The 15311-nt window shown below is 37.6% G+C and overlaps 1 protein-coding gene across 4 annotated transcripts in view; it reads right to left on the bottom strand.

Annotated features, from left to right (window-relative positions):
* LOC131427561 (laminin subunit alpha-1) overlaps positions 1–15311 on the bottom strand; it is a 458469-nt gene that overhangs the window by 329041 nt on the left and 114117 nt on the right. For all 4 annotated transcript variants that reach the window (XR_009229282.1, XM_058590870.1, XM_058590872.1 and 1 more), the window contains exons 3-4: positions 14897–15077; positions 14581–14746 (exon numbers count right to left, since the gene is read on the bottom strand). Coding sequence is in view for 3 of the 4 variants with exons in the window: in XM_058590870.1 (XP_058446853.1) it covers positions 14581–14746; positions 14897–15077 (347 nt within the window). In the remaining variant the exon portion in view is untranslated. The remainder of the gene's footprint in view (positions 1–14580; positions 14747–14896; positions 15078–15311) is intronic.

Raw genomic sequence — 15311 nt, 5'->3', positions numbered from 1 at the left:
TATTGAACATTATTAATTCAATTCCCTCACAAAAAATTTGTGTCAGTGTGTGGTTTAAACTATATCTATTGCAAATTTGTTGTGGGCTATACTTTTTAGGAAAATTTGATGAATTTGATGATCTACCGCTGAATTTTTTGACATCAAATAAATTTCAGAATACAAAAAAGGATGAAATACGAATTACTTCTATGTTTCACTTTCAGAACGCTTCCACTAGTTATAACGCAACGTATCTAATTTATATCAAAATGACGATAAATCACAAACAATTTTTCTTTATTTTGCTTTATAAACCTTATGATGAACCTGCAACTTGGCTGCAATATCATCTTATAATGGTTTTTAGAAGGCTTTTGTGGAGTTTACAGTTTCGATGCGAGATTTCTGATGCAACACTCAAGAGAGCTACAAGTATTTACTAAAGTTGAAATTTGTACTTGAGATAACCTTAAAGAAAAATGAAATAATGTGTGTTCGTTTTTATGGTGTTTGTTAGAATATTGACGGGGGCGACTACTTTTGTGTTCGCCTCGAGCGCTAGAAATGCTCACTACGGCTCATAAACACTACGGCACTACAAATTCTTATAAGGTTTTCATAAAATCAAATTCAAATTAATAGGTCTGATAGTCCCATGAAAATATAGGCTACTTTCGGTTCTAGCTTTACAAAGTTGAAAAAATTCTCAAAGTTTCAAACCGTCATAGAAAATCGTTAAATTTCGTTTGAGTTGTGCTCGTGCTTCCAATTCGTAGGTCATGGTGGTTTATGACCATACGATCTGTTTTTAGTTATACTGGACCCGTCATTTATTTCAAATCGACATGCAATGGACCATCTTTTACATTGGACTTAAAACTGTTACAGTGTATAGTTCAAACGCAGGGGAAGTTGTTCGGTTGCCGGCACCTCACCGTGACTTTTGACAGAATGTGAGTCATGTCATGTCATGTGAGTGTGAGAGAAACAGGTTCTTTTTATGCCGAATACTGAAACAAACATACGCTTGTACTTTTTGCTGCGCTCAAAACAAATTTGAAATACGTGAAAATCAACACAAAAGTTTTTTCTACTTTTTTATAGTACCCATAAATTGAAAAGCATTAATCAAAAAGGTATGTGGATTGAATATTTATGAAGTGAAATCGATCTGTTTCGTGATTTAATACCAGATGCAATCAAAATATTCGTAACCAAATTTTTTTTTGTTATTTTAAAAATGTCTCGCTCTTGGCTTCCGATACCCCATTTCTTTCGACAAAACGTGAAAAATTGTCAGTGATATGCATATATGCCAAATCTGCAAATTTGTCTATAAATTATCAAATTTTGTAGTAAACCTGCAAACCTTTTTTCGTCTGAAGGCCTTTCACAGACTTTTGAAACTTATATTGTTTGCAGACATTCGTCAGAATTTACAGATTTTTGATATTGGCGCGATCTTTTTGTTATTGCTAGATAAATCTATTGTGTTAACTGGCATCAGTGGTGATATGCAACACGTGGACAAATCAATAGCTTCAATATATCCGTCACATAAGTAAAAACTTTTGTTCTCTGGTTCTGTTAGTCATGGCGACTAGAAACAAATCGTCAAAGTCAAGGAAAATGAACTGTTATGCACTGATAAATACCAATAAACGTTGCTTAGTGGATAACCAGCCGAAAAATTCGACTGCAGTAGAGTATTCAATGCCGCGAAGCCGGTGGAAGACCGGCCAAATCAACACCAAAGGCGCCATCTTCCAAATCATCGGCCAAGAGAGCCAAGGCGAAGTCACCATCAGACAATGAGCCTTCATTTTGTCCAAAACGTCTCCGAACAGAATAAAATCCGTTTTTTCTTTAAATAATTGCAGTCTTTACTTATATATTGCCATTTTTAGCGAAATTTCTTGAGGTGCCGGTAACTTTACACCTTTTTTAAAATGGTCAAAATTTATCACTTTACTAAAATGATAATCAAGTTTTTTCAATCAAATAAATAAACTTAGTTTCTTAATCAGTTGTTAGCCAGGGACTTTAGATTTCCATTGATGTATATATTTCCGCATAATGTGCACTTAGTCAGAGGTTATAAGCATAAAATAAAAAGGTTACCGGTAACCGAACACTCTCCCCTAGTATTTAAATGTGGTAGTATTATGCAAGTGACATCTCGAAAGCTGGTTTCTAAGCTTTTTATTTGAAGTATTTTATTTATGCTTGATGTAATATATAAGAGATAATGAATAATATGAGAAAAGCATCATTACACCACTAAGTGGAATGAAACAGATTATTTAGAACTGCATTTTATCATCAAGACCAGCACCAAGTGGGAATGTGTGGTTGATCGTGAGTCATCAAGACACAAACGATGAATACCAGCATATTTTATCATTCTAGTTTCAAAATGTTCGAACATATGAACAAACTCTTATAAATATCTAATCATTCCTAAATCATCATTTCTCCGAGACACCGGACAAGAAAAAGCATTTCACATAAAGCAACCTATTCCGGCTCCGCACTGCTCGATCGCACGGATCCTAGCGCTTTCACACGGATAAAACGCTAAACAATGTACATTGTTTTAAAGTCTATATATGTAATCAGTAAGTGCTGACTTTTAGCCGTTATGGTCAGCTGAGTTTTCTTGATTCATTATTCGTACTGCCCGTTGGAATATGCGAACGGTTCACTTGCAGTTTTCACTGCAACCGTGCTTAGTCGAACCGAGTGAGTAATGTAGCAAAACCACGATCCCGTTTTGTTGTACTTTTCCGTGACGCATTTGGCTGCTGCTGCGGTGACACCGACGACGACGACGACGACGACAACAACAACGACGTCCATGGAGACAACATCCTTAAATGGACGATCGATGATGCGCCGATGTGGTGTAAGCGTCTTTCATTGCCATTTGAAACTGATTTTGCCTTACATTGCTACTATATTTAACCGTAATATTCTGAGAACAAAGCTCAAAAAAGTACATTAACTTCTTAAGCTGATGTTTTTTTTTATCAGAGCAAGGTTATTACAGCAATATAGTCGTGAAATTGTCTCGTGCACTTACCCGCTTTCTACTGGGGAGTTTACCGAAAGGAAAGACATTCCAACATTAAGGCTTATCATTACTGTTTTTACTTATACCGTTATGTTTGCGAAGCGGCAAGTTCAATGATTTTGTCGATTTTGCATTGCTTGTGTGAGAACAGAGAATCTCATCCGGAACATCTGCATAAAATGTGATCATATTATCTATCAATTAAAATTTAATTTCGGAAAAGAATTGTTGATTGCATAAAAGTTTTCTATTTCTATTTCAGTGAAAAACGATGCGCCCATTGAAGTACCAATATTGATGTTTTTCAAGCACTCGTCTGCCAGTGTTTTCTTAGCTCTGGAGAGATGCACTCCACACGATTGAAAGCACCACAACTTCTCTCCCATACTGGGTGATGCATTTTTGTTTACTCATTCATGCTCTTGTTTGTTGCTCTACAAAAAGAAAACTTTTCACGGTTAGTGTGCAAACATAAACCTTTTCTCGGCTGGAGAAATACACAAACAAAACATTCGGTAGTATTTATGGATGCTCGTCTAACCTATCCACTCCCAACATAACATGCTGCAACAACGACCGGGTAATGCTGGCCGGGAAGTGGGTGAATCAGCGACGCTTGTTTGGCTAACTGTTCCCTTGTTTTGAGGTACCCACAATCACAAACAGAACTTCAATTGGGTCGGTTGTTTTTATACTAATTGAGCCGTGACCACCAACGAGCATGATTGTTTACAAGTAATGTAAGAAGCATTTGGCGGTATCTTTTAACGGCGAGACACTACCCAGCCTAGACTTGTATGCAACGGATGGGTTCCGTTGAATTGAGGTTAGCGGATATTTAGGGCACACTCCGGAGTTGAATGATGCACTCCAACTATCGATTACATCCCTGTTGCGCTTGGCAGCACAAACAATAGGGCAAATCAGTCGATTGCAGTTTCTGAAAGCTTCACTCATGCTCCTTTGAGTGAAAACCTAGATGACATGCATAATATGGTCACTTTCCACCCTGTGGCATTCCTGTGGCTATAGGAAGTATGATCGCAATGAAAGCTTTAGCTGGGCATGACGGCATACATATTTGTGAAAAATTGCGACATCTGCAGAGTTGTTTTCAAACACCATCAGATAGCGACTAAATTTACCCATGAAAAAACAATAAACAATTTAAAAATACATAGAAAACTAGGGTGTAAATAAATTGAACGCTTTAAATAAATGCAAAAATTCAAAACATGCCTGCTTACGTATAACATAACATAACATAATCATTTTTGTTACAATCACATATCATATCAACCGAAAAACAAGGGGTGAAACAGTTACAAAATATCTGGTCGGAAACAACAAATGAACCCGTTGACGTGTGCCTGACTTTATGCAACAGAGCCGACGAAAACCAGTGCCAAGTTCAAACCGTGTAGATATCCGGCATTTCTCGATCAGAGCAACCAGACACCGGCCGACGAGAGCGGTAGCATGTAAAATATGTTTCGTTGACGTTGTTGCTTGATCATCTCACTTTCGGCTCGGCAGAAGTGTTGGAATGTGTCTTTCCGGACTTGTACAGTTCCTCCCACGACCGATGCCTATCGCTGTTTGATGCGCAGCGTGTGGTGAAGTGAGAAACAGATGTAACTGATCCGGTATGTTCTCTTGTTGGTTTGGTCTAGTTTTGGAAGGAAAAACAGCCGTCGGCTTAGCTGATTGTGATCTTTACAACCACATGACTGGTGCCCTCAGATTATTTTTGTGGCTTGTTAGTGACATAGAAAAACATACAAATCAGTGTTAAAAAATTACTCCTTGTTTGACAATCGTAATTAGAGTATCAAATTTTCAAAACATGTGTATCCAATGAGAAAACCTATGTGTGATAAAGTTAACTCTTGATGATTAGAAGGCAGCTTTAACTGAAAGGGTTATTGACACAACAACAATGTTATAATTGGAAAAGAGATTTTCTTAGCATTACAAATCACATTATTGACTGCTGATCTGAAAACAGTATCGACTTTTCTAGGCGCAATACCTTTCAAAAATAAATGCGCACGCAATTTCATAATCACATTTCTTTCAAACACTGTACTAGAAAAACGTGCAATACTTTCTCAAGGCTGGGAAAATCAAGATATAAAAATTGTCGAACCGTAATCCCAATCTTTCCCAATAAAGCTCAATACTTATCTGATCTTTTCAAGATCAGTTGATCAGTGATCCTTGAATCACATCGATCGAAATCAATACTGATCTTCCATCACACAAAATCAGGCAGTGATTTCGAGCTACTATTAATACTGATTCCTGTAAGAGCAAATCACTGGACGATTTAATCAACTTTGAGCATAATGGAAAAAAACACATATGAGCAAGATCAGCTATGAGTGCCGATTGATTTACGTCAAAAAAACAAGTCAAGAAAGAAGAAATTTTGCGACAACAGGAATCCTACAGAGACTTTTAAAAACATCTAAAATTGCTAAATATGTATCTTTAAGAGAATCTTGTGATGGGTGATAAGGAGTATTAAAAGAGCGTGTTTGCCCCTGTTCCTCGATTGGTCCCCTTAAAGGCCCCCTAAGACCGTAGGCCCGGGATTACGTGCCCCAACGGCCCCTCTGTAAAAGTGATCCTGGTGTGATTTTGATCATTTTATTTGCATAAAGGTGTTCAAGTTGGGGAAAATTGCCAATTTGTAACATTCAGGAATACTCATTTTATATTCCTTATCACCAGTGTTGAAAAAACACCGGTTTTGGTACGGCACGGTTTACGTCGTTTCAACACATGTTCTCGTTTGATGCACACCTTGTTTGATTCCACTACCAGTTCTTTAATTCGCAATAAAAAAGGAAAATGAATGCCAGATAAAGCTTCTATGAAAATAATCAGTTTGGAACGTAATCACATGGATAATTTTAATTTTACAGCTTTCACCACGCAATGGCAATTGTGATTATAGCGACAAATATTTCGTTTTACTTCCAGCTGTTTGATGCTGATGATGATGTTCATGCACTATTTAGATTCAACCTAACAACACACTATTTAGCATTTATTTGATTTATAGAAGTAACAGTAGCGCAGGATTTGGCATGTCTCGAACACACAGCAGGTGCAGCGTTCGAATGGCGCGTTTGAATTGACATAGCAAAATCCTGTACTCCTGTACTTCTGTGTATGATATTCAAGCTAAAAAGAATAATATTCAATCAGCTGAACTTGCTTTGTGTTAATATAATTTGTTGTTTTTATTGATGATATTACTCCATCACCACGGTGTTGCTAAATAAATTTCAAATAGATCACGAAACATAAAATTCCGATACGACCAATGATTTTTCTCAATCGCTGCACCGTGTATAATCAGAACCAGACACTGTTTTCAACACGGTTTCAACACGGTTGAACGTGTTCCGCAGGGTTCGAGCGTAGCTCCAATCTTGTATAATATTTTCACTTCAGATCTGATCGCTATTCTGTGACTACACAAGTATGTTAGCCACAGGTAGAAATCTAAGAGTGAACTGCAGTCGCCTACAAAGAAGCATAAATATTTTCAGTGATTATCGGTCAAAATGGAAAATTAAACTAAATGCAGCAAAAACGCAATTAATTATCTTTCCTCGTAAGCCAAGAGCTTCTTTTCTTAAACCAAACAATAATCACATTCTCAAATAGAATGGCTTGGAATTGACATGGTCTGATCAAGCTAAATACTTAGGTTTAACGTATGACAAAAAACTCACTTTCAAGGATCACATTGAAGGAATCCAGTACAAATGAGTTACACAGACTCACAAATATAGAACTATTAGATGTAATGTCACATAATATTATAAGCAAATTCCGACAAAAATCGATGCAATCTTAGAGATCAAATCAGCTGGGATAACGCAACGATGATTTTTTGCTTAGCTAAGATCACTTGTGATGAAATCAGTGACTTTTTGCATTTCTCATATGGAAAGGTTATGTAATCGCTGTGAAAACCGATTTTTAAACCAATGTTATATACTAATGGAATCAGTTCGTCGAGTACTCAAAATGTCTGTGGAAGTACGTGTGTGTACGAGTGTGTGAGAAAAATATGCAAAATATAGCAAATTTTTGAAATTCATATGTTTGCCTTCATATAAGAAGATGGAAATTTCATCTAGATTTGACTTCCGATTCCGGAATAAAAGAAAAAGAGGAGAAAAACCTTCTAAGTTGGACTCGAAACTGTTACAATTTGTGGGTCATGTAAGTTACTGACCATTCGAGTCGACTTTGCCTATATTTGTCTCCGGAATCTGGTTCCGAAAGTACCGAAAATGTTGGTGAAAAACTCCAAAATGGAACTGGCTCACTCTTCTCCGAAACGGCTCAACCGATTTTTCCAAACTTAGATCCAAATGAAAGGCCTTACGGTCACTTAAAGAATTTTTGAATTTGAACCGGATGATTACCGGATTCCGGTATTTGAATTAAAGGGTGATGAGTGTTTGAATTTTTGAAATTTCGTTTCCGATGACATAACCGAGTTTCATTACATTCAATTACTATGATCTAACTTCAGTCTATGATAATCTAACAGTTCGGCTGAAAAGTTCGTATCGTTCAATAGAAACACACATTTTTTTGCCAAAATTCGTTTTTATTATTCAACATAATTGCCATCAGAGGCGATACAGCGATTATAGCGATCTTCCAACTTTTCGATACCATTTTTGTAGTACGATTTGTCCTTTGCCTCAAAATAGGCCTCAGTTTAAGCGATTACCTCTTCATTGCTTCTAAATTTTTTACCAGCGAGCATTCTCTTGAGGTCTGAGAACAGGAAAAAGTCACTGGGGGGGGGGCAAATCTGGAGAATACGGTGGATGAGGGAACAATTCGAAGCCCAATTCGTTCAATTTCAGCATGGTTTTCATCGACTTGTGACACGGTGCATTGTCTTGATGAAACAAAACTTTTTTCTTCTTCAAATGATGCCGTTTTTTTTGGAATTTCATCCTTCAAACGCTCTAATAACGCTATATAATAGTCACTGTTGATGGTTTTTCCCTTTTCAAGGTAGTCGATGAAAATTATACTATGCGAATCCCAAAATACAGACGCCATAACCTTACCGGCCGATTGTTGAGTCCTTCCACGCTTTGAGTTCGGTTCATCGCGTGCAGTCCACTCAGCTGACTGTCGACTGGACTCCGGAGTGAAGTGATGGAGCCATGTTTCGTCCATTGTTATATATCGACGAGAAAAATCGGTTTTATTTCGATATAACAGCTCCCAACACTGCTCAGAATCATCAATTCGTTGTTGTTTTTGATCGATTGTGAGCTCACGCGGCACCCATTTTGCACAAAGCTTTCTCATATCCAAATATTCGTGAATAATATGTCCAACACGTTCCTTTGATATTTTTAGGATGCCAACTATCTCGATCAACTTCACTTTACGGTCATTAAAAATCATTCTGTGGATTTTTTCACGTTTTCATCGGTAACAGCCTCTTTTGGACGTCCACTGCGTTCATCGTCTCCGGTGCTCATATGACCAGTACGAAATTTTGCAAACCACTTACGAATTATTGCTTCGCCTGGTGCAGAGTCTGGATAACACTCATCAAGCCATTTTTTGGTATCGGCGGCACTTTTTCGGCATCAACACACGAAATTCCTTTTTTCCATTTTTTCACAATAACAAAAGTAGCTTCACTCAAAATGCAATATCTCACAAACGAATAATTAGATAGCTGTCAAATTTATACACGTATTTTTTTAAGGTTGGTACTGGCTGAAAATGGTATGGATTTAATTCTAGTGGCGCCCTCTCATAGAAACGATACGAACTTTTCAGCCGATCTGTTATGAACGATTGCGAACAATGTTTGCTATCGTAAAGAGTTTCACAATTTGGCCCTTCTGAATGTCAGAAATGAAACCCGTACACCAATTTGATAGTTTCTTTCACTAAAATATGCAAATCCGAAATTAAATCATTGACATCAAAATTCTACATGTTGTTATTTTTATGGCTGTTGGGACCGCTCATTCGTAAACAAGCTACAAACGAAATCACGTAAAAAAAAGCTCTCAACCAAAATTTGTTCAGTTTGGAATCAATTGACACTGTGAACAGTTGTGTTGCGGGACGTTCGTTAAGTCAGTTTTACTCCAAACAAGAGCGATGTCATCCAGCTTCAGGTCGTTTGTATTGGAGAAAAATGCAACGAAAAGTGAACAATTATGGGTATCATTCTACAAAATTTGCCCTTCTAAGTGCTCTAAATACTATCTAAAAAACTACATAGATTACTTCTCTTCTAATTGGAGGTAGAATTCATCAGTTTAGTGCAAATCTAGTTTATTTGGATTTGCTTTGTGCACTTTTTGCAGTGCGAACTTCGCACCAAATGAGTACAAATAAGGCCAGCATTTGGCTGCTTCAAATTTGAAAGATGCTCCGAATAGCGTTCAATATCGTTGAAAACACCACCTTTTGAAAGCCTGCAATGAATTCCGCGATTACATCATTCAGCTGCTGGTCGTTTGCGTTCGAGTTAAACTCTCCGAAAAGTGAACAATAACAGAAAAAATACATTTAATCAGCCCGAAAAATGAAGTAATCAACCTCAAAACTCCATATGTTGTCATTTTTGTAGCCGTTCAAACCACTGTTTTGGAACAATGTGCAAACGAAATCTCGTAAAAAGAAAAACCATCAGCACTGTGTGCAATTCTGCTGCAGGATGCACGAAAAATGTGCGACTTTCTCTTCAAACAAGTGCGGAAAATTCATTAAGATATGAACACAACGGAGGGAACACATATACAAGTTCTACGGGCCATAAATAATAGTGTTATAATCCGAAATTACGGTCAAATCATTTAGTTCCTACCCGTTTTCAGTGTCTCCACATCAAGCGAAGAGTTAATTGGATGTCTACATATACATTAATTTGATTTTATAAGATTGATTTTCTATCAGAATAAATGTCGTCACTAATCCATACGACGTCCAACTTCATGATTGCCAAGATTCGGTGCGGAACGTTAGTGCTGTGGGGAAGGGCACACAATCGAGTGGCAAATTCAATTTATGCGCCGTTCGCCAAACGAGAGGCAACCGGTTTGCTCGGAGTTTTGCCTGTGGAAATAATTATGAACTGTGTTGAAAGTTGAATATATGGTAACCTTCGGTTCTTTTCAGAATCCAAAGCATTTTACAAAGAAATAAAGAGATTTTACTAGAAATGGATGATTTATTAGTAGAAAAACGTAGGGTAAGGTGTTCGGTTGCCGGTACCCCTTCGTAACTTTTGACAGAAAGCAGATAGCGTCATTCCGACAAATCTCATGTGTGTGTAATAGCAGCACGTTCTTTTTGTGCCGAATACCAAAGCAAACAGACATTTGTACGTTTTGCTGCGCCTAAGACAATTTTTAATTGCGAGAAAATCAACTCAAAAGTTTTTTTTGACTTTTTTTAGAGTATCATAAATTGAAGAGCCTCAATCGAAAAGGTGAGTGGATTGAATTTTTATGAGGTGAAATCGATCTATTTCGTGATTTAATAGCGGATGCTATCAAAATTTTCGCATCCAAAGTTATTTTTCGTAATGATCCAAAATGTCTACCCAATTCGGTTACTGACATCCCATTTTTTTCGACAAATCGAAAAAAATTTTCAGTGATATGCAGCGATGCCAAATCTACCAATTTGTCTGTAAATGTCAAATTTCAGACTTTTGAAACTTCGATTGTTTGCCGACATTCGTAAGAATTGGCAGACTATAGAAAATTGAGCGCGAATTTGCAAACTTTTGAAAATTTTTTGCTAATTGTATTAACTGGTATCACTGGTGATATGCAACACGTGGACAAATTGACAGCTTCAATACATCCGTCATATAAGTAAAAACTTTTGTTCTCTGGCGACTCCAAAGAAATCGTCAAAGTCAAGGAAAGTTAACTTTAATGTACTGATTAGTGACATTTAACGTTGCTTAATGGATAAGACGCCACTAAATTCGACAGCAGTAACGTATTCAATGCCGCGAAACCGGTGGAAAACCGGCCAAATCAACACCAAAGGCGCCACCTTCCAAATCATCGGCCAAGAGAGCCGAGGCGAAGTCACCATCAGGCAATGAAGGCTTTTGTCCAAAATGCCTCCGAAAAGAATAATTTCCGTTTTTTCTTTGAATAATTGCAGTCTTTACTTATATTTTTCCATTTTTAGCATTTTTTGCCTTTCTCATATAGAAAGGCTATGCAATCACTGTGAAAATCGACTTTTTAACCGAGGCCCGGAGGGCCGAATGTCATATACCATTCGACTCAGTTCGACGAACTGAGCAAATGTCTGTGTGTGTGTGTGTGTGTGTATGTGTGTGAATGTAACAAAAATATGCACTCACTTTTCTCAGAGATGGCTAATCCGATTTTCACAAACAAAGATTCAAATGAAAGGTCTCATAGTCCCATAGCCTGCTATTGAATTTCATTCCGATCCGACTTCCGGTTCCGGAGATATAGGATGATATGTACCAAAAAAGTGAAAAAATATGCACTCACTTTTTTCAGAGATAGCTGAACCGATTTTCACAAACTAAAATTCAAATGAAAGTTTGCTATTGAATTTCATTTGAATGTGACTTCCTGTTCCGGAGTTATATGGTAATGTGTGAAAATTTGAGAAAAAGTTTACACTCAATTATCTCTGAAACAGCTAAACCGATTTTCGCAAACTTAGATTCAAATGAAAGGTCTTATAATATCCTAAAAATTAGTGGAACATTTTATCTGGATCCGACTTCCGGTTCCGGAACTAAAGCGTGATAAGTGGAAAATTACCCATTTTATTAATATTTTTCCACGAACGATGGTTAAAAACAGGTACAAATCCCATAAAACTGTCTAATAAATTCTTCTAGTTTGCAGAGCTTGTTAGTTTGTGGGCATGAAAACTTATTTGGCACTACTGGTCTCCTCTTTTCCTGTTCCGAGAGAACCGAAAGTGGAGAAGAAAAACTCCTAAAACTAAATTCACTTCGATTTCTCTGCGATGCTTGAACCGATTTTCACAAATCTTGATTTGAATTAAAGTTCATGCTGTCTTTAAAGCTACTGTGAAATTTCATCTGGATCCGACTTCCGGTTCCGCAATTACAGGGCGATGAGTGTCAAAGTTTTCAAATCGCCATATAGAGTGACAATATGTACAACACCGAAAGAAGAAGAAAACACAAAACGAACCAGGCGTGATTTGTTCTATTTCGTACACGTTGTGTAGTGATGTCAATAATAATAATAATAATTACTATTATTATTATTATTATAATCTTACTACATGTTTTATGCTGCTGATTCAGGCTGTTTAGCTTGACTTACATATGCAGAAGTAACAGTAACGTTTGTTAGATTTCGTTTGATTGGTTCAATCGAAATAGAGCATGAGATAGTAAGTATGAGTTTGACTACGTTCAAAACTGTTCCAATTTGTAGGTCATATTTGTTGGTAGCAAACGAACCAACTTCGGCTATTCCGTTTATTTGGATCCGGTTTCGGAAGAACTGGAAATAGTGATTTAAAAAAAAGGATCTCACTCACTTTTCTTGGAGATGGTCAAATCGATTTTCACAAACTTATAGGTTCAAAAGAAAAGTCTTACAGTTTCATATGGAATTCCTTAATTTGTTGTGGATACTACTTTCGGTTCCGGAACTACAGGTTAAACAGGATTTATAGAGTTTGTGAGATTAGATCCGAGCAAATTATCCTATTTCTATTCAATAAACAATTGTTTTTGCAAATTTCACGGTTATATTTATGATGTAATGAGTAATATGAGCAAGGCATCATTACACCACTAGGTGGATTAAAATAGGTTTTTTATTGGGGTGTCGGTAACCGAACACTCTCCCCTACCAAAATAAATGTGCATTCTTGAAAAGATCTGTCCCTCGTCGACAGCAGCCCTACGTCAGTCTCGCGATTATGTCTCTAACATTACCTACTACAAGTTTTTTACCGGATATATTAATTTTGTTATCTAAATTTCTTTCCGGGTTCTGAACACTAAGAATTGGCTGCGGAGTCAGTTTAAATAAAAGGTCAAATTCCACAAAACGGTATGCAATACCGAAGTTTTGCTTGTTTTGTTTATATTCGCCATCAAAATGGACTTAATTGCAATCCTGGAAAGCACCTAATTTCAACTTACATTTTGTAAAGTTGCACGATTGTTTCTGATAGTGCCGTATCAAACTCAACCTCGAAAGAAGGTGAAAGTAACTTCGTCTCTAAGCCACCGTCTCCAAGCCAGACATCTGTCCCAGCACGTAAAGACATGCTGATGTGATGACACAAAACTGACATTCATGATCCTCTGGCTAATAACGGCACGTTCGAAGCTACAGGGTGTTGATCGATGCTGACACTGATCCACTGCTTCCCGCCACAGCAAGCTTTGGCTCGGCAGATTAAATAGCATAGAGAAGCCAAAACCAACGCCTCCGCATTAACCGGTGACTAGATGTTTAATTTCCAATCCAATCAATTTTTATCCCGGCGAACCAAACTGTCCATCGCAGCCTCGGACTATGTTCAAGCTTATAGGCCGGCATTATTGGTAGCAGAGCACACAGAAAGCCGAACCAGAAAAAAGCGTAAGTGAGACTAAGAAGACGATAAACAGATGCACACACACAACTCGTTACGCATTTGGAAGATTACACTCCGGACTGCATTCTAAACGAGGAGAACATTTATGTTCCATCTGGTGCTGCGAAGAAGAATTTGGAGAAATGAAAATTCTCCGAAACATTTTTTTGAATGCTTGTTCTACTCCTTCCAGCCAAATCGAAATGCTTCTAGGCAAACAGACAACTGTCCAGAATTGGAGAAAGGTTGGAAAATACTTCGAGCTTGAGCAGCAGTGTTAATTCCATGCCCGTTGTTAACGATCCTTGATTCGGTGTCGGTTACCGTCAGTGACATCGTGTTAATTTGTTCCGAGCTTTGGGTTTTTACGATCACATGAAATGACCGACGGCTAGCAAGTTGAAAGGTTAAGTAGTCATACCGAATTGGAGACGCCCAACGATATCGCGCTATCTTTAATTCATTTAGAAACCTTTGTAGATGCCGATCTTACTTAGATTCTTGACCTAACGAGTAGGTAGCGATTTGATCCTTAGAAGTATTTAAGAGTATCGTTTATGTTTGTGCGTTCAAAATCATACACAAGTGATATTAGTAATCAGTTTTCACGTCGATGCTGCACTCCTTTTTTTTAATTTTGATCTAGTGTCGACGTCTGCTTTTTGTGCTACGATAATTTATTCGTAATCATAGAAGATTGAACATACTAATGAGTACACTAGTACTAGCAACTTTAATTCTGTTGAGTGAAAAAAGGTACAAATCAAAGATATTTCTTTCAATGCTGACAAGACCCATTCACAACGGAATAAATATCGCGCAATGAGTCCACGGAATCACTATTTGATCAGCGACAAAAAAAAATAACTTACCTGGCCCAAATCGAGCGAAATCGTTACACGATCGTTTTTGCTTGATTTATGCAAGGTAGGACTCTGCCACCAGCTGTTCGTTCCGTCCACAATGTTCGTGATTGGGTGCCGTTTCTCCAGGTCGGAATTGTTGGCGTCACATATGCCACACTGAGAAGATCGCGATCTGTCCGAATGAAAGCAACAAGAAACAGCGAAACAAGAGAAATCGAGATTATTATCAAAGATTGGATTGTTGGCGTCTTTTTAACGCCCCGCAAAATTATGCGAGCCATTACACACAAAATTCTGATCAGAAGCAGTTGCTAAATGGTACCTAAGTGGATCCTGCAGGCGACAGTACTCCTCCTTGCCGTTTTGACCGCACGTCGCATTCACCGAAATAGTTGCCCTCATCGCGACGTTGAAAAAGGATGGCCACAATCCGGTGGCCTTTTGAAAGCCGTACTCCGGATCGACGGCGGTCGATGAGGTTAGTCCGGACAGAAGCTTGAGATCTGAAAAAGATAGAAAACATAATGGTTAGAAATGTTTGCAGTAAAATATGAGTGTTTTCTTCAGTCAAAGGCATCTACATATTTTTCCTTTCTTCTTCAACAAAAAGACAAATCTATCTACAAAATTCCTGGATTTTATTCGAATCCGAGTTCTAGTTCTGGAATTACATAGTGATCTGAGCAGAAAAAAAAATAAAATAAGTAAATTATCTTTGCTCAGAGACGGCTGAACCG

The sequence above is a fragment of the Malaya genurostris genome, chromosome 2 (assembly GCF_030247185.1).
Source record: "Malaya genurostris strain Urasoe2022 chromosome 2, Malgen_1.1, whole genome shotgun sequence".
Lineage (NCBI taxonomy): Eukaryota > Metazoa > Arthropoda > Insecta > Diptera > Culicidae > Malaya > Malaya genurostris.
Note: the sequence above shows the minus strand (reverse complement) of the source record. Positions and strands in the feature narration are given on the sequence as shown.